A 22,482-nucleotide genomic window follows, 5' to 3' on the forward strand; every position below is an offset into this window, starting at 1 on the left:
TTTCCATTTCTGGGAAACCCATTAAATCCTTTCTCTCTGCTTTCCTCAGCTGTGTTTCTGATGATTCGGTGAAACAGTACACGTCAAAAGACCATCTTGCCAAGCATTTCCAGGTTCCTGTGTTTAAGTTTGTGGGCAAAGACAACAAGGTAAGCTCAAAACCCACCTCTAAGACATTGCATCAGCCCTGATCTTACCAAGGAGTCTCAGCACAGAATTGGCTGTATTAGAGTACCAAGAGGAGGGATGCCTGGCTCAAGGCAGATACTGCTGTGCCTATTTCAGCTGCTGTTTCTTTCAGGAGCTTGACGCAGGTACTTTAAAGGAGAGTGTTAAAAACAAGTAAATTTGAAATAAATATGAAGGGACAGTCATCGAACATAAATGGTATAGCAAGCTAAAATTGTTATTATTTCCAGTGTAGTCTTTGGGGTCCCTGGTATGCTGGGAGAGAAAAGTGTTTGTGTTCCCAGTCACCAAAGAGAAACCCAGGCAGTTAGCCACATTGCACAGTGTCCTGTCTTTAAAACAAGACGATTTATAGTTTTGAATCTCTTCAACCTCATACCTTCTCGGGCTGTTTGAACAGATGCCCCTCAGGTTTCCAGATACGAGGTTTCCAGGTACTGTTTAATTCAGTGTGAAACCAGGCTGCCCAGGCTGGTGGCAGTTTGGGGCAGAAGCTCTGTGGTAGCAGGACAGCAGAAGGATAATGCCATCTTCCTAATGCAAATAGCATTCCTTTTCTGTGCTGGAAGAAATCAGGTCTTTCTATCACTGTTGTTATGCTCAGCCAATGCTGCTTGCTCCAAAAGGCATAAAGTTTCCTCTCCAGCCCCTGCAGAGCCTCAGTATGGTTAAAAAGGATGAGATCTTCCAAAATTCACAAATTTTACTTGGCTGTCTGGTTGATACTGCTGCCTCCAAGTGCATCCTCCCATGCAATGGATTTTGCTTCAGACCTCACCACTGACCAGCACTCAAAACATTTGCTTTCCTAGTCACGGCTTGCTTTCTGTCCTTGTCATTTAGAGGGCAGGGAGCAGCAGTCTTGTCACTGACTGCCTTGACTGTGCTGAAAGAGCAGCTGTCTCCCTGCCCTTCGTGCTCTCCTCCCCTCTGCTGCCAGTTTTAACCCTTCATCAAGCTGCATTTTGCTCCCTTGCCCATCAGTCTCTTGCCTTTATGTTCCCCACCTCTTGTCAAATTCCCTTGCACGTTTCTATCATCCATCTCCTTGTGAGGCTTCATGCGTTCTTGGTCTTCTTCCTGCCACGCAGCTCCTACCAGTTCACGTGAGCTCATCCAAGCTTATTCCTGGCGTTTTCATCCCTTCATTTCACGCCTTCACATTCCCTGCCTAGCCCTTGGCTAAGAGGCAGACTCGGTGCTGGGTGCTTTGGAAAACGTGCCCTCTCCTAGGCACACAGGAGAACTGACGGCTCAGCCAGCATGGCTGTGGATGGCAGTGGTGGATAAGGAGCTCGCTGGTGTGGAAGCGAAGGGGCTGTTCCCTGTAACTCACGCCTGCTGTCTCTCCAGGAGGTGTTCCTGCACTGCCGCATCCTCGTGTGCGGGGCGCTGGACGAGAGCTCCCGCTGCGCCCAGGGCTGCCGGCGGCGGGTGCGCAGGTCGGCTGGGAGAGAGGAGGAGGAGGGAGAGGAGGAGGCCAGTCACGTGGCAAAGCACATCCTGACGGGTGGCCCCATCAGAATTGACTTTGAAGACTAACACCCATCCCTTGGAACAGCACCTCCACCTGAGACCAACCTTTCTTATCGATGCCTTCTTTCACGGTGGTCTGAGAAAGGAGAGGTATTTGGCAAAGCCCCACTCGTACCTCAGGCCTTGTTTCCCTAGCTGCGTGCTGATGATTTGTGAAGTAGGCTCGGCACACAGCCTTCTGCAGAACAGTTTGGTTTTACCTCTGTTTCTCTTGGTTGAAGGGACCCTGTTGCTTTTCAGGCTTGAAGCGTTACCAAACTTTGTCCTTCCCTACGTCCACCCACAGGCTCCACAGGACTGTCCATCCTGGACTAAACACGTTACTCTCTTCAGATGATAAAAACAGTATTGTAGCTGAACGTGTTTGCTCTGCAGTTCTGTGAGTGATGCTGAAGCTTTTGGGTGTGCTGTGATTTTGGATGACCATTAATAAAAATATGTATAAAAATATGTATCCCGTTACGTGCAAGTCCCTTGGAGCTATGAAGCAGTTGTCATCACAGGCAGCTAAAGCTCAGGTCTATCACAGGCACATCTTAATGTTATTTTTAAATAGCAAAAGGTATTTAATAACTTTTTTTTATTGTCTTTTGATAATTGCATGCAGTTTAACAGTGTTTCTTGTTGTATTTAGCGTCTCATTATTTTTCTCTCTTCTCCCCCCACATCCCCAAGCAACACGGTGCCTTTTGTAAGTGCTGTAGCACCTTGATTGTAAGAAAAAGATCATTAAAAATCTATAAACACCTGCCCCTGAGCATGCTGCTACCGAGTCTGTGTTTGAAAGCTGTAATGGATTACCCTGGACTAAGAGGCTGTGGCTCTGACAAAGGGATTTGAGCACAGCACATTACAAACGACTGCTGTAAACGTGGATGGTTCCTGGGACAGGGTTGTCCCCAGTGAGCCTGGTGGCAGGAGATGTTGCAGCATCGTCTGAGTGACTGTGCGTGCACAGCCTCCTGATGGGGGAGAACTGTCTAGAGACACAATTACGGTGACAGCGGCAACACGATGCTTGTCAGGAATCCCTTTGGGCCACCAAACTCCTTCCAAAGAAAATAAAATGGATGATCAGCCTGGGGTCCTGTGGGTGTCATGCCGGAGCAGGAGCGCAGTGTGGTGAAGGATGAGGAACGCGGGATGGAAGGCAGGAGGCACAGCAAGCAGCGAGGCACGAGGCGAGAGAGGCAGGGCTGGAGAGTAAAAGTGGAAGGACCTTTCTCCACCACTGGCTATGGCAGTGCAGTGAAGTCGTGGGGTTTTCTGCAGGAAGTTTCATGTTGTGCGGGTTCAGAGCTGTGCTGGAAGTCCCCCCTAGTCCGCATTGCCAATTTGCTGCTTCAGTTGGAAGCAGCCAGATTGCTGCCAAAGCCAAAATGTATTGCTGCTTGCAAATGGATGGGGAGTCTGTGTGAAGGGACCATTTAAAAGGGAGGCACAAATCACCTCAGCAATATTCCATTTCGCAGATTTATTTCTGCTGGTGACTGACATTTCCGTGATGAATGGGCATTTGATGGGCTGGGAGTTTTGTGGGTTTTCTAAATGGCTCCATGGCTGCTTTTCTGATTTGAGAATATATGTGTGTGCACGTGTGGTAGAATAAATGAAAAATTTCCTATGAAAATAAGTAGGTATAAGCAGAAAGGCATTTTTCATGTGTTATCTAACCATACATGAAAGAAAAAAATAAAGTCCCCTTCTCGTGTTGCCATGCCCCCCTGGTTCTGCTGATTCTCTTCTGCATTAGGACCACACGGGCAATTTCCTGCTGTCACTTCTTTGTTCAGACAGCCCCTGCTGAATGTACTTGTTTTGCTAAAACAAGAGCTGGGAAATGAAATTAATTAGCTGGAGCCTTCTGGAGAGGCAACTGGTGTTTTTCGTTAGTGTGAGAGGGACGTGGGGAGTGGAAGATTCGTTTCCTTGCTTGTTTTAGTTATTGTGCACATTATCTGGTTCTTTCTGACAAATCCGTACAAAGCAGCCTAGCTGCTCCACAGCTTTTTCTCTAAATCATTTGGAGGAGTGATGAGGAAGAAGCACTGGTCTGTGTGGCCATGTGAACAGAGTGGTCTGGGAAGGTGCTCAGTTTGTCCTGCAAGCGGGACAGTAGCTCTGCTATCTGCCACTGCCCTGTGGCCATTTCTCCTCTGACGTGGAGGGGAAGGCTCCTGGACAGAGAACAAAACCATTTTTCAGTCTTTTCTCTCTCCACAGTTTACCTTTTGCTTCCATCTGTCTTTGTCAGCTTTACAACCTGGACGTGAAATCAAAGGCCAAACTCATCTGAGAGCCAAGGGATTTGCTTTTCTCTTTAATTTTATCAGCCACGCCACGGAGTGGAAACAAAAGGCAGTGCACAAGCAGGCACTGAGTGTGCGAGACGCCCGGCAGCAGTGCTCCTGAGGGTCCAGCCAGCTGACAACCACGGTTCAAATCCAAGCCACATCGGTGCTGCCTGATGCGTGTGGCTGGGATTTGGCTGGCACCGCCTCGTCCTGTCATAGGATGCAAAGTGAAAGTCAGACGGTTAGTGTCCAGGAGGAGACACCAGGTACCTGCCTTCCTAGTCCTGCCTTCATGTCCTTGGTGGAAACGTAGAGTTCAAATTTGAGGCACCACCACTGGGAGAGGGCACGCTGACCGAGCGGGCTGAACATCAGCAAGAGTTGCAAATAATCCTGCCAAAACGCAGAGTCAACAGGAAGTCACCGGGTGAGCACGGTGTCTTTGTACTGTTCAGAGCAGGGTGGAGATGAAGATGACCCAAGCTGGCCCTCAGCTGGACACCGCTGAGGAGCACGAGCAGCGTGTAGGGGAAGCGGTTACTAGCTCAGCTGCAGAAGTTTTACCGTAGTTTATGCGCTGTCTCTGCCCTATGCAGGATTATCTGGTGGTTTTCTTGAGTCACTGCCATTACTTGAAGTTTTAAAAGTTTCCTTGTAGAGCTGCTTGGGGAATTTTTCAGATCGCCACAGCTTAACTTTGTTGTGAAACGTGGTGCTTGTAGGTGCCCCGCATGCAGCAGCCTGTCGTGTTTTGAATGAATGGCAGTCTGAAGGCACAAAGACATCATGATTTATAGCAGCTGTGGCTCCAAAGCGTCAGTGTGTGGAAAGAGAGATTTCATTCAGAACCCTCAAGTTTCTCCAGTGTGTGTCATTATCCATCACCGGTTGCTTGGCCTGGCTTTAATCTGGTAGCAGGCTATTGAGATTAGACAAGATACGTTTTTAAAATTGTATTATTTAATCATAAGTGTGTGCTCCTATTTAGAACTGACAACAGGCGCAATTTCACCAACGGAAGGCAAAGGTTGGGAAGTGTCTGGAATCAAAAATGTTTCCTTCCGTCCCTCGACAAAAAAAAATGTATTTCTTAGATGGATAATCAGTGTCCAGTCTCGTGCTCTGATAGCCACACACTGCGATGAAGCTTGGCAGCACAGTCCTCACTCTCCAGTGGCATTAGCACAGCTAGGAAAGGAGGCCATTACACCTGGTGAGTGTAAATTCAGGCCCTCCTTAATGGAAAACATCACAGTGCACCTCCTGCAATCACTTGTGGTTCCCTGTTTTCATACCGTTGGGTCTTGTTGTTGCAGTCCCTATTAGCAGTAAAGCAAAGATGACTGGCAAGAACAGGGCTGAAATAATTTATAGCTCCGTGCATCCATTTAAACACAAACTAGAAGAAAGGTAACTAAAACAGACTCTTTCCATCCTTGTTAAATTACCCTTCTGTAGCCTTAACTTTTCTGTGACAGATGGAAGAACATAACCATAAATATGTTTGCAGAAGACACTGCAGTATTTATGTGGCACGGCACGCACACCCGATAGCAACTTCCTTTCAACAAGAAACACAGATGAAAGCTGTCTGCAAATGTTGCATGTAGATGAAATTCCATATACCACTTTAAATTCTAATTTTACACGCAATAAAAGCTCCCGATAGCAGATGGAAGTATTAACCACGTTTTAAAAAGGGTGCTGTCTGAAACTGCCGATCGCTCTTCAGCTGGCAGTGTCTCTGCCCCACTGAGGTAGCAATAAGCCCTGCCATCTGACAGATAAGCCTCCAGGATTTTAAAAAGCTCATCCAAGACAACTGTGAGCCTCCTGTTGCCTCTGTGCAGAAGATGGAGGTGGATACCCAGCCATTTTGTGTGAAAAAGGGATCTGAAGGGAATAGCTTTGTTAAATGATATGGGAAGAAATTAATTAAACAGATGCAGTCTGGGTGACATAGACAAAGAAAAGCAGCTTCCTCTCTTGAGACGGGGAGAGTGCTGTAGGTGTGTAAGAGACACCGAGTATTACTGCAAACAAAACGTGTCGGTGTCACAAACACAGCGAGTCCTTCTCATTCTTACCAAATCCCTGAATATTTTAAATTGTTTTAGGATCCACCAAGTATTTAAATAAGCAGGGTTGTCAGGGCGTGTAACGATAGAATGGAGACTGTCAGGGATGGATGTGAGCAACATACTGAGAGCAAATTACCCCTCTCCTTCAGTCACCAGAAGTGGGAAAACATGAATAGTGTGGCCACAGACTGGGACTTTGCGGGGCTGCAGAAGCCTCATGCTTCGCACTGCAATTCAGAAAGGTAAGGGGCAGGGGATGCTAATACAATCGTGTCTAAGGCAAACAAGTGATCCCCTTGTTTACAACCATTGCTGCATCCTGCTTGCCTTTCCTGATCAGTCTGTGGAGAAAATAGGCATCAGGTCATTCAGGCTGATGGAAAGGGACAGGGCTGTTGACCTGCAGCTGCGCTGGACAGCAGGCATCGCTGCCCCGTTTCCACAGGCTGCCTCCTCCGTGACAGCCTCCTGCCCAAAAGCTGCAGCCGATGCGTGTTGCTCGGCCCAGGTCCCCCTGGCCCGAGGGCTGATAGAAGGTGCTGTGTGGAGAGGGGACGCTTGGCAGCAGGCTGGTGGAGGCCAGGGGATCTGCTCTTCCTCACAGTTCATCTCGTTCTTCCTCACTGCAAATGCAGGCGCTCCTTTGGCTGTTCATGAAGGGCCGGCAGCCCAGGGTCCAGACAGCGTTAAACACCGTGTCTGCGACAGATTCACAAGCTATGGAGAAAGAAAAGATCAGGCATGTGAGTAACAGGCACCCTGGGATGTCCGAGGGCTGGCGGGAGTACTTACAGTTGGAAACGTGGGCATGTTCTCTCTGGGTAATGTGTTTTTATAAATCCAGAAGGTGCCTTCTGCTGAACTGGGGCTTCTTCTCTGGGGCCTGGGGTGGCACTGACTTCCCTCCCTGCCAGGCTCCTTTCCTGCCTCTCTCAGCCTTTTCTCGCTGGTGGAGCATGTGGAGCACTACAAACAGCACCATGTACCAAGCACATTTCCCAGAAGACCTCCACAGCACGGTCTTTCCCAGCTCCCTCTCCTCACAGCTGTTCATAGCTACTACTGGCCAATCTTTTCTGTTTTTTTTTTTCCAGAGTTACAATGCCAGCATGAAGCATCCTGCTGTGGTTGCACCAGCATGCCTGTCTGCTAGCCCCTTCCTTTCCCCCAAAACAGCCCTGAAGCTGCATATCAGTAGTTCGGGAGACTGCTCATTTGGCAGGTGCTACAAAGATTGCGGCGAGTCAGTGGGGAAATCGAGTTTGGGGTTTACTGACGCGGCTGGAAGCGGGCTAGGGATGTCTGTATCCACACAAAGGGAGGGCAACCGCTCTGCCCCACCTGCTTGCTTTGGCCTCTGGTGCCTTGGTGGAAAGGACCCCCGTAAGAGTGGGGTGGCAGTGGAGGAGACTCGCAGAAGGCAAGAGGAGATAGAGCAATGGGAGGAGAGGACAGCTCAGAGGTTCTCACTAACAGCCCTTGTGCCTCCTCTGGCCACCAGGATGTGTGCTGGAGGCATCTGCTCCTGCTTGGCTGCAGGTAAAGGTGGCTTGGGTCAGCCAGGGCCTGAGCTCTGCTCCCCCTTAACTCCCCAGGGCCTGCCTGTTGGCTCCACTGCTGCAGGCTGAAAGGGAAGAGGGCTGACCTGAAAAACTGGCAGAGGAAACCAAAGAGATAGGAAGAGGTTGGCTGCAAGAGGACCCCTAGATAAGAGTGACCATGAAAATTTGGCTGTGCTTGGCCTGTGGCACTTGTCTCAGTCCACAACTCTTTCTCTTGCTGGCCTGCACGCTCTAAAAACATTTATCTGTGACCGGGTACAAAGCCACCCACGCTAGTACCGGGGTCACACAGACTTCAGCGGTTGTTCTAGTCAGGCTGCACCTCTGGAAAGCAAATGCAGCTCAGCTTCACCTAACGACAGACCTTATGAGCCAAGAGGGGCTGTTCTCAAGGGCTCTGCCTGTTTTTAAGCCCAAAGCTCCTGCAAACATCTTAAACCATCTCAGTGCCACCTTCCTTAGGCACGTCTTACCCTGGCAGCACGCAGCAGGCACTGTTCGCTGCCTGTCCCACATTACTGCCACGCAGCCCTCTGCAGGAGGCAGAGGCCAGCCTTACAGAGGACGGGCGTAAAAATAATTTTAGTTGTCTAGTTTTGGGGCAGGAGTATGTGTGGGCAGATCCCAGGCCCCGTGTTGTCTCTCAGCTCTGCCCCCTCTGTCACGCTGCGGGACAGATGCGCTGCTCCCTACCGCAGGTTTTGGTTTGGTTTGGCAAGGAGATGGCTCCCTGCACGCACCCCCCCTCCCTGGCACCGCTTGTTCCCCCGCGGGGACGCAAGCTGGGGAAGCCTACCTTCCACCTTGGAGACAAACCCCAGGCTGCGCTTGAGGTCGGAGCAGATGGAGTGGAGGCACCAGCGGAACTTGGCATCGCAGCGGTACTTGTTGGCCCCGCAGGTGTCGTAACAAACGTCCAGCTGGTTGCAGCACTTGGTCATGGCAGGGATGCCCAAATCTAGCTGGGGAAGGAAAGGAAAGGAGCGTCCCTTGCACTCAAACAGCTGCAACTGGGCGAGATTTTACAGGGCCCCGCTGGCTCCTTTGCCCAAACCAGAGGTATGGCAAAGCCCCCTTTCCTCCTTTTCCCACAGCCTGCTCCTTGGCCTAATAAATCTGCTATAAATGTTATTAATGCCTCTTTTCCTACAGATGTGCTCGTGAGACCAAGGATAAATACAGCATGGATCGGGGAGGTTCTGCTCCCTTGGAGGTAAGCCGCAAGCTTAGCTAATAACCATGGGGGTGATGGAGCAGGGCCTGACTCCTAGAGAGGCTGGACTCGTTAGCTCATTATGAATTCTTCCCCTCATCGGCCTTCCTCATGTAATATTTAGGGGATGTGTTTTTTCTCCACTGCGCTCAGCACTCACAACCGCCCGCAGAAGGAGGCGGTACCACAGAAATGCCCACAAGGTTTGCAATGAAATGTGGTTTAAGGAACTAATCTAACAAGAAAAATGGGCTGTAAAGGGAGGTGTTTTCAGGGCAGGAATCGGCCTAATTGCTGCAGGCTTCATGGGCAGCAGTAATGCACCTGCTGAATAGTAATTTCTCCTCTTAGAGCCTCTCGGGAGAGCTTTTCCTGGTGATTCCAATATGATTTCATTAATTGCCTTTAAAACGGCGAGAGGGTGCAGCATTAAAGCCCGCAGGTTTATTCCAGTACCCAGTAGAGGCAAAAAGCATGGGAGGGAGCGGTGTGGATAACGCATCCAGATATTGCTGTTTGTGCATTATGCTAATACATAATTAGCATAATCACTGAGCTGCCTAGCATCAAATGTGTCTCACAAGGGCACAGGGTCGATAAAAACACGTTTCCCCACACCGATGCTCTGCTTGGACATCCCTTTTCTTCTTCTAGCACTCTGCTCAGGAAACCTGCGGTGCCTACGGAGACAGCCAGAGCAACAGGCCAGTCTGTCATGGACAGAGCTCCTGTCTACGTGATCCCCGTTCTGCTGCCACCAGCCCCTGAGGTCTTCCTGCTTCCCTGAGTGACAGTGAGCTCGGCTGTGCTCAGACTGACGCGTTCGCCTTGCCTGCCGTCGGCAGCCAGCCGTGTCTTTTGGCAGTCCCAGGAGGGCAGCGTGTCCCCTAGCGCAGCACAAGCGATACTCCCTCCCTTTTGCAGAGCTCTGCCCTCAGCCGTGAGGAGAAGCCATCGCACAGCCAGCATCTAGCACAGCTGAGCATTTTCCCTCCCCCGAGTTATTAGCTGCTTACTGTGATTAGAGAATTGCATTATTTCGGGATGGTGGGTGTGGCAGTACATACACTTTGGGGTACCTTGAGCCCCAGAAAATAGGAGCTGCAGCCGTTCGGTTCTTGGGGCTTGTAGTGAGGTCGTGGCATTGGAGCCTTCCCTGAGAAAGAAAGGAAAAGCGTTAGGAAAGCTGATCTTTCCAAGAGTTGTACCAAAAAACACGGAGAGTCAGGCAGCTCCCCTCTGCTCTGCGTCCCCAGATGTTTTGTTCTTCTCCAGGAGGTACAAAGAGCGAAGGATGGGTGCCACTGACACACTCTGCAGTTTCATCCCTTTATATCTGTCCTCCCTTAGTATGCTTCTTAATAGCCATAGAGAAGCAAGAAGTTCCTCCCTGAATAATTATTTACTCGATGCTGAAAGAGTGGAGAGAGGGAGCGTGACGGGACTGCCCTGTTTCCAGTGCAGACCAGCCCTCGTGGGGTTGGGTTTCTCTCTGCTGTACCTTGGTGCGCGTTCAGTGCTTGTTGTGTTTCTGCCCCAGCAGGGTTTATGCAAGGGAGATCTCAAATGCAGGATGCGGTGTTAAAACAAGACCTTTGAACCCTGCTTTGGGAAACTTTGTAAGCTGTGTGAATGCTCCAACTAAAGCATGTTTGAGTTAAGACTTCTGTAAGTCCATCACCTGTGTCGTGAAGTTCCAGCTTCCCTGATCCCTGTTAGAGAGTGTGTATAGATATAGAGTAGATGTAATTTAGCCTTTCAGGATTGGATCCTTTTAAACTCCATTTTCTCTTTTTCTTCTTGTCGGCACCGATAGCCATGTAAGACACTTTTCCCCTTTTTTTCTGACAAGGTACCTAGATTACCAGTGGTTAATATAGCCATAAATCTACTAAATCTAGTATGGTTTTGGGAAGACCTCACAGCAAAATGCCTCAAAAGGTCACGTGCAGGAATGTTCCCAGCACCTTCTAAATTACAAATTGCTAGCGCAGTTTTGTTTAAACAACAGGCTTGCAACAAATAACGGACCAAAATACCATCCAGCTGTGAGATGCCAATAGGCAGTTTTCTCCAACCCTGCAGAAGTGCAGTATGCTTCAAGGATTCAGCTGTCCACAAGCCAAGACAAAGCTCTCCAGTTGACATTCCCAGCAGGTAGTGGCATTTGTGTGGGAAGGTATTTCTCAGTACGGCAGCTACTCTCGTTTCCACCCTTTTGTCCGTTTGAATAGGTCAGATCTGCTTCCTGCTCCAGATGCACTTTTCTAGCAGAAAGCATTGTTATTTGAGCAGGTGGAGCCGAGTTAACAATAGACAGAGAGCACAGGTCAGCTGGTCACAGCACACCACCATTATACGATTAGCTTTGCACCAAAACACAAGTCCATTGAGGTACACAGACACAAGGTAACACCTGAGTTCAGGACACGTTGCATATTACGCTATTTTGGTGGCTATGCTGTAGAGAGAAGGGATTGTGTCTATAGGTGGGCTGAATCTTACAGCCAACGGCTCCCAAGCAACACAGTGAGAGGAGGGCAGCACCCAGGTCTGGCTACAGCCTGGTTCCTTTTCTGGAAGGAGCCAAGAATTGGGACTCAGAGTCAAATGTTCTCGAGCTGAAGAAGGAAGCAGCGGCAGGTTCAAAATCTAAGGTAGATTTTGCAGGATGGGATCAAATTTTAATGACTTGCTTGTACTATTGATGATAAGTTGTGTTCCTGCAGCCTGTTGTCAATTACGGGATAAGGTGGCAATTCGGAGTAGGAGTGAGGCTGCTTTGGTATGTGGGGATAACTGTGTTTCTAGAGAAAACCTTAAACAAGCTGAAGTTCCAGCTATTAAAATATTTTACAAAGGTGACCAGAAAAAATAAATCTTGTGAGAATTGTGAAATCAACAGAACTGCCCTCAAGATGAGCCTTTGTAGGAAACCCGCCCCCTCCTCTTTGAAAAACAAAGTTTAATCATTTGCAAAGTGATCAGCTAGATCAAGCCTGAGACACCACAGTTAACTTCTCTCCCACATCTTGTCTGTAGCTGAGAGGAAAACAAAAACAAAGGCAAGGCACTAGCGATGGGGCTCTTCATTCTACACGAGCATTTACTCAGCGCCTGTTATTATTTATTGCTTGCCCATCCCACAGGCAGGTCTGTGGTGGGGAAGGGGCTCGGTGGGTCACGCTGGTGGTTTTGCTGCCTGTGTTTCACCAGGCACCTCTCGTGGTCTGCCTGGGGGGTGATGCTGATGTACAGAAGCATGGCCCTGCTGAGAAAGCCTGCTCTCTGGAAGATGTATTTCAGGGCACTGCCTCATTGGCGTTGCCTTAAAGGAGAACCGAAGTTGTGTTTCTAATGGGAAGCAAGTTTCCCTGATGCATTTTAATATCCCCAAGCTGTTGTGGCTGTGCCAAGAGGCTGGAAAACAGCCTGCTGGCTAGAGGAGATTTGTGGCCCATGCAGGAGGTCTGAGACACTGCAGTACTGGGGTAAGGTGAAGGGAAGAGATTTCCAGGTGAACAGATGGTCCTGGGGTCCCTTGCTGCGGTGGGGGGACCAAGTTATTTCTCTGCTTTGGGCAGACACTGTCCTTCCTCACCACGGCCACTGAGTGCTGTGGTGGAGGGCCTTGGAAGGTGTGCCTCAGGACCACTCGCTGTGCAGAACATCAACGTCCTGCCTGGCCAGACGGCTGAGAGAAGCTGTCAAGGGATTTACTCCCACTTGAGGCTGTTGTTCCCCCTGAGATGCCCAGAGAGCTTTTATAAAGAGGAGGAGGTATTTTCCTGCAAATACTTGGGTAACCGTAATGTTCTGAGTTAAGGGAGCAATCCGTCACCTTGTTTGTTCTCAGACCTCACCAGGTGCTGATAAATCGGGAGGAGAGGCTGGCAGCCAGACCAGCGAAGTGTTTGTGCTCAGCTGAAGATGGATGTGGCAATTACAGGTGAGTCCTGACCTTTATCGTGGCAAAATAAGGTATTATCAGTATCTCTTGTCTGAAGTGGGAGAGTGGAATGCACCAATTTTGTTTCTTGGCTGGGAAAAAAGCAATCAAGCCCTGATTCAGCAGCAAGACAATAAAGATGGTTGGCATTCGTTCTTCTGGGCACAGGCATCTGGTCTCGTTGGTTGGGAATTGTCCCTGCATCCCCTCTGCTTGCAGTTTGCGGTGTCTGTGCTAGCGACCAGCACAGACAAATGGTCCTGGGAGGGTACAGCAAGGCCCTGGGAGGCATGCGGGTAGCATTTTAAATTTCCTCCTTCAGCCAGTGATTAATGAGCTGTTCAGCAGAGGACAAGAACAGGGCTAAAGAAGTGTGTGTTTGTTTTCCTTTCTAGGTGAAGATTTCTCTGATAAGAAGCAGGATGCTCCTGGGGAGCGGGCAGGTGTTTGCACTGCTCTGTGGAGGTGCATGGAGAGCAGAGGACTAGGGCAGGGAGAGACCTGGCCTGAGAGCGGTAACTTCTCCAGGACTTGACAGTGGTAAGCCAAAATGAGCTTCCTTCCCAAAATGAGCTCTGAGTATCATCAGCCTTCCCTAATTTTGCCTCAGGCACTCTGTAGCATCTGTGTTTCTCCCGGTGCCCTCCCTGTGGGATGATCCAAACCCTTCCTTTTTGGTAAATCTCTCAAAGTCCAAGGTGAGCAGTAGCTGCCTCATTCCGCCTTGAGTACTAAAGGTTCCTCCGTGGTGACAGTGGGGCTCGTTTACCTTCCTGTTATCTCCCCTCCTCCAACCCCTGCTATTAGCCAACTCGCGGCTGCTGAATAACCACGCTCCGAAGGTTGCCGAGATTACGGCCGCAGCCAACACGAACAGCCCTTCTGAGTCAGGCCTGCACCAGCAGCTCATCCTCCCCGCCAGGGCCTCGTAACTGGGTGGCCGGGTCACCCCCACACGCTGGCTGTAAGACCCGCGTCCTCTCCTCTTGTCCCATTGCACCCAGCACAGACCAGTCGCTGCTTAGGGGGAAGGATGAGGGCTGGGTTTCTGGTGCTGGCACCAGCAGAGAAGTCGTGGCTCTCTGCGGTGGCCTTCCCGTGCCGCCCAGGGTTGGGTCATGGGTGGCCTCGGGAAGGAGAGCTGCGAGTTTCCACAGAGGAGGGAAGGAGGGGAAGACAGGGTGGGGAGAGAGGAGCCAGGAAGAGCTAGGTGGGGAGGTGGGGGCGAGCAGCACCACTCTGAGGGCCTCCTTAGCACCAGATTAGGAAAGTAACAGAGCATATACATTGCTGGGACAGTGCTAAATGCCTTGCCCTTCTACCACCCCCAAGGGTGCTAACGGACAGTGCCTGTCCTAGCAAAGCAGCCAGCAGCCCCAGGCACAGAGCGTTCTGCACCACATCCCCAGCGTGGGGCCGCCCTTCACTTACCATATCGACATCTGTACTGACAAACGCCATTTTTCCCCCCAAGCAGTTCCAAGAAGGAGTCAAAGTAGCTGTTAACTGTTTCAAAGCTGTCCCGGATGGCCCCGATGCCCCATTCTGGAAAGTATGACTCCGTGGAGGAGGTCTGGTGGGCGGCGTTCTCCTGCGTCGTGTCCTCGGTGCCGTGCCCCAAGCCCAGGGTCAGGCACAGAACCGCTGCCTCAAAAAGCAGCCGCATCCTGCAGCCCGGATCCAGGCCCCGGAGCCTTCGTGCGGGCCGGGAGGAGCGGGGCGAGCTGTGCTGCGTCAGAGGCAGGTGAGCGCCCCTCTGCACTGGACTTTAAACACTGCGGGGGGAGCCAGGATGAGGTCACGGCAATCAGGGTGCAAAGTGCGCGGTGGAGATTTGGACCGGGTCTGTCTCACGGAGAAACGCCGGGGTTTGCGTTTGCACAATCCCGCTGGAACCGGCTCGGCCCCTGCAGCACCGGGGCTTGGGCTGCTGTCGGAAGGTCCCGGAACAGAGCCGCCGGGCGCTGAGCGGGGGCCACTTGCCCAGGGTGTGCGGCACAAGCACCCTGCCCAGCGAGGCAGCCAGCGGGCTGCCCTGCTCCCGGCCCTGCTGGGTGGGAGGTGGAGAGTTTCTCTTCCTCCACAACTCCCCCTGCCCGGGCAATGGATCAGAGCACCGTATCCTGCTGCGATGGGCCTCCTGGGGGTGGTGCAGCAGCTAGCAGTAATTCGGGTTTAGGGCTGGATTCAGGGCAACCCCTTGGTGTTTCCCTCCTGTTACGGGATCAACGATGCAGATATGTGTTTGCCGTTAGCGGGACTCCCGAAGGCTGACGTTAGGCAGCTGGTTGTTGCAGCTGCTTTTGTGTAGTGCTGATGCTGCTGAGTTCAACTTGTAGCCTAGGTGGCTCGCAGCACAAAGGGCTGGCACCAAAACCCAAGTCAGGTAACGGGTTCAGGGGGTGGCAGCAGGCCCTGGCTCGTGGGGCCTGCATGGCCTGCGGGGGTTTCAAAACGTTACTTATTAAAAGAAAACAGCCAAACAGACCAACAACAAAAGACAACGCAAACCACTGATAAAGACTCGGGAAGGAGAAACAGCACAGGAAGGTTCCGGCTTCACTCGGGAAGCTTTTCAGATGTGTCCCAGCACAGTGCTGCCTCCAGAAACAGCCGCTCCGCAGCTGCCCCTTCGCTGTGGCCTCCGAGGGCAGCCCCAGCGGTCATGTCTGCTGGAGCACGGGGCGCTGACCAGAGGCAAGGGGAGCCCGCCTGCGGGTCTCTCAAATACGTGGCACGTGTAAGTGCAAGTTCTGACATTTTGCTGTTTTGCAGGAGACTTGGCCCCGCAGCATTGGCACTTCTGACACGCCAGAGCCCCGCAGCCCCTGACTGCCTGCGCCTTCTGCATGCTGCCCCCGTCGGGTTCTCCAGGCATGGGATAAGGAGCAGGGACCGCAGCCCAGCCTTGGCTTCTCAGAGAGGTGAGCGGAGCAGGCGGGCTGGGCAGTCCCCTCCTGTGAAATAGCGTGGGGCTGGAGCCAGCTGCTGCCTTCTTGGGTCTGTTCTGGTGCCCCCCACCGCCTGCTCAGTGCCCCTCAGGGGCTCTGAGGGACCCGCATTGCTACTAAATGGTCCATTCCCTGGGAATGGTCCGGTCTGTTGGCTGCACAGTGCCGCTGGAATTGCTGTCAGGAAGCCCCAGGAGAGGGAAGAGCAAGTTCCACAGCCCCACGCAGCGTCGCGCACTGAGCGGAAGCCAGTTGTGTCCCCGCCGGCTCCATCGCTGCCCTGCGTGACGTGCTGGTTTGCAGCCTCAGTGCTCCCCGCCCCCAGGAACAGGCTGGCAGAAATTAACGTTAAAAGAGCAAAACAGCTGTTCAGAAATAACTTGGAAACACTGAGCAGAGCCCCTGGGTGGCTGTGCCTGGTGCCGTGCTTTTTAGCAGAGCCTTTTAGTTGCCCTGGTGGCAACTCCAGAACGTGGCTTTCTTTGTCACCCCTTACTCCCTGGTGGCTGATCCATGTGCCACCGAACATGGACAAGCGAGGGAAAAATGCTGGCAGCACTGCAGGGGGTGCAAAACACAGCGCCTGGTGCGTGAGCTGTGCGTGCTGTGCCCCATAGGACGCCTCTGGGCAGAGAGCACAGAGCCAGGGCCATTTGCAAAATCAATCAGGATTTGTTAGGAAAGCTGCGCGGGGCAGGGGGAGCAGCTGGCAATGCGTGGAGCCTGGGAAGAGAGGAGTCAGGAACTTTCCTGCTGGTTTGTCACTTGTCCCGAAGTAAAAGTTTGCGAACAAAAAAGCGGTCTTGAAACTGCTTTCCCAAAACGTGGCAGCTGCTTTGCCCTGCCCCGGGGTTGAGCCACCCTTTTTCCTTCTCCTGCTTCCTTCCAGCCCTCTCCCCACCAGTCTGCCGAGATGTTTGCAACCCAGCTGCAAACAGCTCGTTGCACCCAAACTTCAGGATCTAAAGACCAGGAAAAAATGTGGAATTGAGTAACACTAACAAACCCTACACAACACCTCCCCCTGCCCCGAGCCATCGCAGGGAGTCGCTGCCCAGGCCCAGCAGCTGCAGCAGGGAGGGCTTCTTACAGCCATCAGCCTGTACCTGCGGGTCCTCTGACCTGGCTGTGGGCCACTGCCCGCTCCCTCTGCCAGCTGTTCTCCCTGAAGGTGAGAGGGGGGGATGTTTGCGTGATGGTGAACCCTGACAGCCAGGATCTGAACCTTGTCTTGACCTCAGGATAGCAGCTCCCAGCTCCACGCATTCATTCCTGACTCTGTCATGCCTAAATATAGAGCAGCCCTCGGGCCGCGGTGAGTCACTGCCTCCTAATGACACTCTCAGACTGTTGGCAGCCTGCTCCTGCCGAACCCAACGGAGGCAGAGCTGAGGAGGGACGTGCGGGGCAGATACCCGCCCTGCAGCAGCTCCCTTCTTGGGAGTTTGCCAGGGCCTTTCCCTTTGTGTTCTGCTGGGGGTGAGGGAGGACAGAGGGGCTGCATTCTTTCTGGATGAATTGCTGATGTTTCAGGAGGGAATGTGCAGCTTGTGGTTGAATTTCATGCATAATCCATGGTTGGTTCAAAGCCTGATGTGGGAGCCAGATGAGTTGCTGAATATCGGAAGAAGAAATGCAGCTCGGTGGTGAATGCCCAAGTCCCGCCGAGAGGCAGGTCAGAGCCCAGGGGCTGGAGGAGGCTCCCGCAGGCCGGTGGCCTGGTCCAGTCTCTGCAGGAGGCCCCACACAGATCCCTCAGCCCTGTGCTGCCGTGCCCTCGCCGCAGGCACCGATAGCCACCGACCCTTTCCTTTCTCTTCATCTTGTCCTGCCCTGCAGCTACTTGCAGGCCCTCTCCCCGCTTCCTGTTGCTATCCGGCCTCGTTTGCTGTAATTATCGCAGTTCTTACCCGGTGGGGTCGTCACAGAGCACCAGCATTGGTCGGGGGTGCAGGGCTGACCCACAGCCCCAGCCTGGTTCCATGGGAGGGGGCAAAGGAGGCCCAGGGCCCCTGATCCCAGGCAGGTGCCTCAGGACAGGCAGGGCAGCCATTCCACAGGCTTCCGACCTTGCTGTGATTTATTTATTTTTTTTTTGCAGGTTCCCGATGACCACAAGTTGTGTATGGGCTCCGCTGTTTAGAAGGAGTGAGGCACAGGAGCAGCCGTAGTGTATGAACTGCTGCAGAAGTCTTGGTCATGGAAGAAGTCAGCCCGCACATCACATCGCACAGGTAAGTGCTCTGTCTCCTAGCACACTGTGTCACAGGACAGCCTGAGCCGCCTTCCCCACAACTCTTCAGTTAACTGCCTGTTTGACCTCTTGGCTCAGGAAACACAAGCATTTATCCTCTCCGAAAAAACGGGTCTTCTAGCAGCCGACCCTTTGCCATGCTAGTTCTGAGCACTGAGCCAGAAGCGCACGCCGCTCCATCCCTGTGAAACCCCGCAGCAGCTACTTCCATAAACTGAGAGCACGGTGCTGAGCCGCACCCCTCCCGCAGAGCAGGCCAGCTCCTTTCCTTCAGTTTTTGTGTTCAGCATGCTTCTAGCCCAGCCTATCTGCCATCCTCTTGTGCAGTCCATCAGCACTGTGTGTTTCCAGCTGAGACAGAAAGTTTGGGCCCGAGAATGTGTTTTACAGTAATCTGTGACAGGAAGATCTTCCTCACCTGCCCGCTTAATTATGAAGTGAAACAAGTGAGCTGTTTCCAGGACACACATATGGTGTGACCTGTACGATCAGCTTTACAACAGCCATGTATGACGAGAGTGTGATGTGGAGGATTTTTCACTGCTAATGGCAGTGGCTTTTATTTCAAGCCCATTTTTTTTTACATTAAAATTTTTATTACAAAAACTGTAACAGTAAGGCAGTTTCTCAATTGTCAGTCACTGTGAGCCAAACAATTTTCAATCACCTTTAATACAAAACTAGATTCACACAGGAGCCACGCTCTTGATCCAAAAGCCCTTTGAGAAATGAGGGGATAAGGCAGAGAGGAATACCACCACCTGTGTCATCACTTACACGTTTGGTATGAGGTGTACGAACACTATTGCAGTGGAGAAAGATGACATACGGATTGTCTGCAGGTCAAAAAAATAAGCTTGCCCTTTCTCTTCTGATAATCTGGAACATTTCAGTCTGATGTGCCTCAGCAGAATTGAAGTTGAGTTTTGGGGGATTTTCCTTTTAAACCAAGTGAAATTTTCCACCGCCAAAAGACAAATTATTTTTCTTCCCTGAAGAACTGCAAGTCATGGAGTAGTTCACAGATTTAAAAAGTCATGCTCTAAAACTTCTTTACTCCCCAAGCGATGCCTCTTAGGAGACCATTCTTAAAACGCTAGTCAACGCTGGAGATGCATGATGGTAGGTGAGGGAGGGAACTGTTTAGCAAACTGCCCTTGGCATTCCACAAGTTCTTTCGGGCTTGTTGTTCATCTTTTGGTGTTGCTTGAACAGAGAGGAAAAAAAAAACTTTGCTTGATATAATGAAATTAGGGTTTCTCATCACTTCAACCCTGCCTTTTTCCATCCAACATGTAAGAGCCCCATGTGTTTTTTTTTTCCAATGTGGCAGTACCTGAAGTAGTCACTGGCAGCTTTTATTCAGTAATTCTCTTTTACCTCACATCAATTCTAGAATTGTTAGCTGTTAATTATTTTTGTGTGTCAAGTAATGTGGCTCACTTGAGAGAAAAGCAGCTGTCTGTAATAGCAAAACCAGATGCTGTTTTCCAAACATGCTCGCGGTGCTAATACACGGATTTCTTTTTGTGCTCGTTAGCTATCCAGGGCTGGCTCATCTAGAAGCGCTTATAGATGCCCCAGAGCCAGCAGGAGGAACTTAAATGCCCCCAACTAAGGCTCCTAACTCCATGTTGTCCATTGTGCTCTTTTACGTGCAGGGAAGTGGCAGGACTCACTGCATCCATGGTGGCCTTTTTTGGAGCTTAAGAAAGCCAACAAGATGGGAAAGAGAAAACCATAGCCAGGAACAGAGATGACTGCACTGACACCACATAAAAAAGGAGAAAACTTGGGTAAGTATGGTCTGTGTTTTTTTGTTTGTTTGTTTTTAATTCTTACACCTTTGTGATCAAAAATATGCTCTGATTTCTTTGACTAATCAGTATCAGCTACTGCGCTACTGGTACCAGCAATTCTGACTGACTGAGCAGTATAAAGGGTGAAGGAACTGTTTCTAACTGGTCTTTTCATTAAATGCTGGCTGGGCTTTGTTTTTGCATCTTTGAAAAACACAAGCAAAAAGCAAGAAGGTGTAGGGCTACGGATAAACAGTTATGTAGGTCCCATTGCTAACTGGCTCAGTAGAAATTTAACACATTTTTCCAGCAAAGGTTTTAAAGTGTCTTCTGAAAGTATGTAGTTTCTCAAACTATAGTACCGTAACTGCATTCTCACTATTCCAGAGGTATTTTCTAACGTATTAGCAGTTGGTTTCTTCTACATTTTGGCTCAATTTTCAAGATTTTATTGAGGCAGAAAACCCAATTAACTAAAATGGGAATTTTTTCCTTGGTAAAGACCAAGGAAAAAGAAAAAAAAGACCCCCTAAATCAGTAAAATCATCATCCAGAATATTAGACTGTTTAGGCAGTGTCTGGTGCAGCTCACTTTGATTCTTGTCCTCATGCTAGTGGAATATCGAGACATTTTGCTTAAAATCCTGCTGTTGAAGAGAAATGGCTTAGGGAAGTGAACCTCCTGCAGCCTCTCCCCACCCTGCTTAGGTTTGTCTGTGCTGGGGTCAGCAGGGATGGCAGTTATTCCTCCTGCAGGAACCTGAAGAACAGAACAAAAATTCAACAGCTGCAGCAGCCACAGTCTCATCTCCCTCAGAGGTTTCAACGTCATCTCAGCGTAAGGAGGCCTCACCGCAAACTCAGGACCTGAGAGCCCCTGATGGTAAGTGAGCTCCTCCAGCGTGGGCACTGCTGACCTGGGGACTGCGTGGGTGGTGTGCGTCACAACAGCCCCAGCCTGGCTCAGGGAAGGGAAGCAGTGAAGCAAGCAGCACCAGGGCCTCTGCAGAGGCCCTTTCCCAGCCACAGCTGAGGAGGGGGAGGCAGCACAGGGGGCATCACTGCAGTGGAGGCAGTCCCCGCCAGGTGAGCAACACCAGCTATCGAGAGAGGGAACCTCCTCTGGTATCTAAAGGTATGGCACTGCTGCCAGCTGTGTTCAGCATCCACGGCAATGAAAATATTTGCAAAAAAAAAAAGGCATCTAAAAAAGATTTAGGATTATAAATAGGCCAACGATTTCTCACAAAAACTCAAGAACTGGGAGGACAAGGGTGGAGAGTGTTCTGTGATAACTGTGTGTTACCTCATCACCTGAAGTCTCATAACCAATTTGAAATTCCAGTGTCCTAAGGCACAATTACTTTGATTGATTAATGAAGATGGAAACGTTCCCATCCCCACTGCCCAAGGAACAGATGTAAGCGGTTACTACTAAGAATAAAAGCAGCATTTGTTTCTTTTTATGTGGACAAACAATAAAGAAAGGAAATAGAGAGGAGACGGGCCATAATCTCAGTTGTCAGGCTGCTCTGATGCAGGCATGTTTGACATTACACTGCTAAAGCATCTCATCTAAGCATACGCAACTGCTGGCTCACATTTTCAAGGTTAATAGCCAAATTCACCATAAAGTCCAAGAAGGAAGACAGTTAAAAAATTTGGGCTTTTGTGGAAGTGGAAAAAAACAGGCTAAAATAGACTATGATATAACCTGTTCCCCAGAGAAACACAAACCATGCCCACGGTTTTCAACAGTAGTGGTCATGTACTCTAGAAAAGCAAGGAGTCAGATGTCTGGAAGTTGAGGAATACGAACTGGTTTAATTCAGCCTTCCTTAGAAAGGAGCCCTCCCCTTGACTCTTCCAGGCAGCGTTCATCCCGCCATCAGCAGACTGACAGTTGCGAGGACTCTAAAGCGAACGATCACGGGCCTTCCGCACTGATCCAGAGGGGTGTGGTGAAGGAACACCACACATAACACACTGTCGGTTGTGGCCCTGAATCTGTATTTTGTCCTTATTTTCCTTTCTGTAACACTCATGGGCCTTAAAAATCAATATAATCCATTTGTAAAACTTTAAGGGGGTATTTTAGAAGGAACTAAAAGTATGTTTGTTTTGTCCACAGATGAAACACTGGTGTAGCTGGAGACTGAACCTGTAGTGGAGTGTTAGTCAATTGTAAACTGTAGGAGATGTGTGCATTTTACACAGACTGAATACAGAAGAGAAGAAAGAAGAGTCTGCATCATTCCAACTCTGATAAAGTGCACGGCCTTCTGAATTCCTGTCCTCGCTCATGGAGCCACTTATTGGATACTGCAAAGACATAAAGGTACGCGATCACTGCATCTGTTTGGCTCGTCCTTCTAGTTAAGCTACATTTGTGCTATTATTGGTAAAGAACTGGATTTTCCTAATTTTCTTAGGTATTTTAACACACACACAAATAACTAATATATTAATATTATATTAAATAATGTATAAATCCAAGACGAAAAACTTCCAGTAGATGTAAAACTATGAGAGATTATTCAACTAGATGCAGAAGTACACTGTATTTTTTACAGATGTATAAATATGAAGATGGAATATATATATACTATTTTATGTGTGAATATATATATATATATATATATATATAATAATAC

At 50.2% G+C, this 22,482-nt stretch overlaps 3 protein-coding genes and 2 long non-coding RNA genes across 17 annotated transcripts in view; 3 read left to right on the forward strand and 2 right to left on the reverse strand.

Moving 5' to 3' along the window:
- OIT3 (oncoprotein induced transcript 3) overlaps positions 1 to 2,479 on the forward strand; it is a 28,544-nt gene extending 26,065 nt beyond the window's left edge. Inside the window, exons 8-9 of the mRNA XM_080598399.1 lie at positions 50 to 149; positions 1,543 to 2,479. Of these exons, the coding sequence (XP_080454525.1) occupies positions 50 to 149; positions 1,543 to 1,731 (289 nt within the window). The 3' untranslated portion in view covers positions 1,732 to 2,479. The remainder of the gene's footprint in view (positions 1 to 49; positions 150 to 1,542) is intronic.
- A 2,479-nt stretch (positions 2,480 to 4,958) lies between these two features.
- PLA2G12B (phospholipase A2 group XIIB) lies at positions 4,959 to 15,544 on the reverse strand. 2 transcript variants are annotated; one of them, XM_080598416.1, is made up of 4 exons: positions 14,256 to 15,544; positions 9,955 to 10,031; positions 8,459 to 8,624; positions 4,959 to 6,817 (listed from the first exon to the last, which is right to left on the reverse strand). In XM_080598416.1, exons 1-4 carry the CDS (start codon positions 14,488 to 14,490, stop codon positions 6,699 to 6,701), a joined length of 597 nt encoding a protein of 198 aa, XP_080454542.1. In that variant the 5' UTR covers positions 14,491 to 15,544; the 3' UTR covers positions 4,959 to 6,698. The 2 variants fall into 2 exon arrangements, with proteins under 2 accessions (XP_080454542.1, XP_080454541.1); XM_080598415.1 differs by having other exon boundaries at positions 9,943 to 10,031; positions 14,256 to 15,534.
- LOC308197628 lies at positions 8,631 to 14,245 on the forward strand. 3 transcript variants are annotated; one of them, XR_013953155.1, is made up of 4 exons: positions 8,631 to 9,668; positions 10,887 to 12,655; positions 12,732 to 12,824; positions 13,220 to 14,245. It is a non-coding gene; the product is annotated as an uncharacterized lncRNA (long non-coding RNA). The 3 variants fall into 3 exon arrangements; XR_013953153.1 differs by having other exon boundaries at positions 10,887 to 12,824; XR_013953154.1 differs by having other exon boundaries at positions 12,732 to 14,245.
- Positions 14,431 to 22,482, forward strand: part of LOC308197627 — an 11,144-nt gene continuing 3,092 nt past the window's right edge. The window contains exons 1-3 of one of the 2 annotated variants that reach the window (XR_013953152.1): positions 14,444 to 14,568; positions 15,600 to 15,748; positions 17,877 to 22,166. This is a non-coding gene — a long non-coding RNA (uncharacterized lncRNA). Of the gene's footprint in view, positions 14,569 to 15,599; positions 22,167 to 22,482 lie in introns of both variants that reach the window. The other variant, XR_013953151.1, reaches the window with a different exon arrangement.
- The window catches only part of P4HA1 (prolyl 4-hydroxylase subunit alpha 1), a 36,516-nt gene continuing 32,584 nt past the window's right edge, over positions 18,551 to 22,482 (reverse strand). For 3 of the 9 annotated variants that reach the window (XR_013953143.1, XR_013953144.1, XR_013953147.1), the window contains exon 14: positions 18,551 to 22,200. The gene's annotated coding sequence lies outside the window, so the exon portion shown is untranslated. Of the gene's footprint in view, positions 22,248 to 22,482 lie in introns of all 9 variants that reach the window. The other 6 variants (XR_013953145.1, XR_013953148.1, XM_080598402.1 and 3 more) reach the window with 4 other exon arrangements.

The sequence above is a fragment of the Anser brachyrhynchus genome (assembly GCF_964034855.1).
Source record: "Anser brachyrhynchus genome assembly, chromosome: 6".
NCBI lineage: Eukaryota > Metazoa > Chordata > Aves > Anseriformes > Anatidae > Anser > Anser brachyrhynchus.

Coding starts and splice junctions, on each gene's coding strand:
- PLA2G12B (XM_080598415.1), bottom strand. CDS start 14,490: ATGCGGCTGCTTTTTGAGGCAGCGGTTCTGTGCCTGACCCTGGGCTTG. Junction 10,032..14,255: donor TCAGTACAGATGTCGATATG/GTAAGTGAAGGG, acceptor TTTCTTTCTCAG/GGAAGGCTCCAATGCCACGA. Junction 6,818..8,458: donor GTTTGTCTCCAAGGTGGAAG/GTAGGCTTCCCC, acceptor CTTTCTCCATAG/CTTGTGAATCTGTCGCAGAC.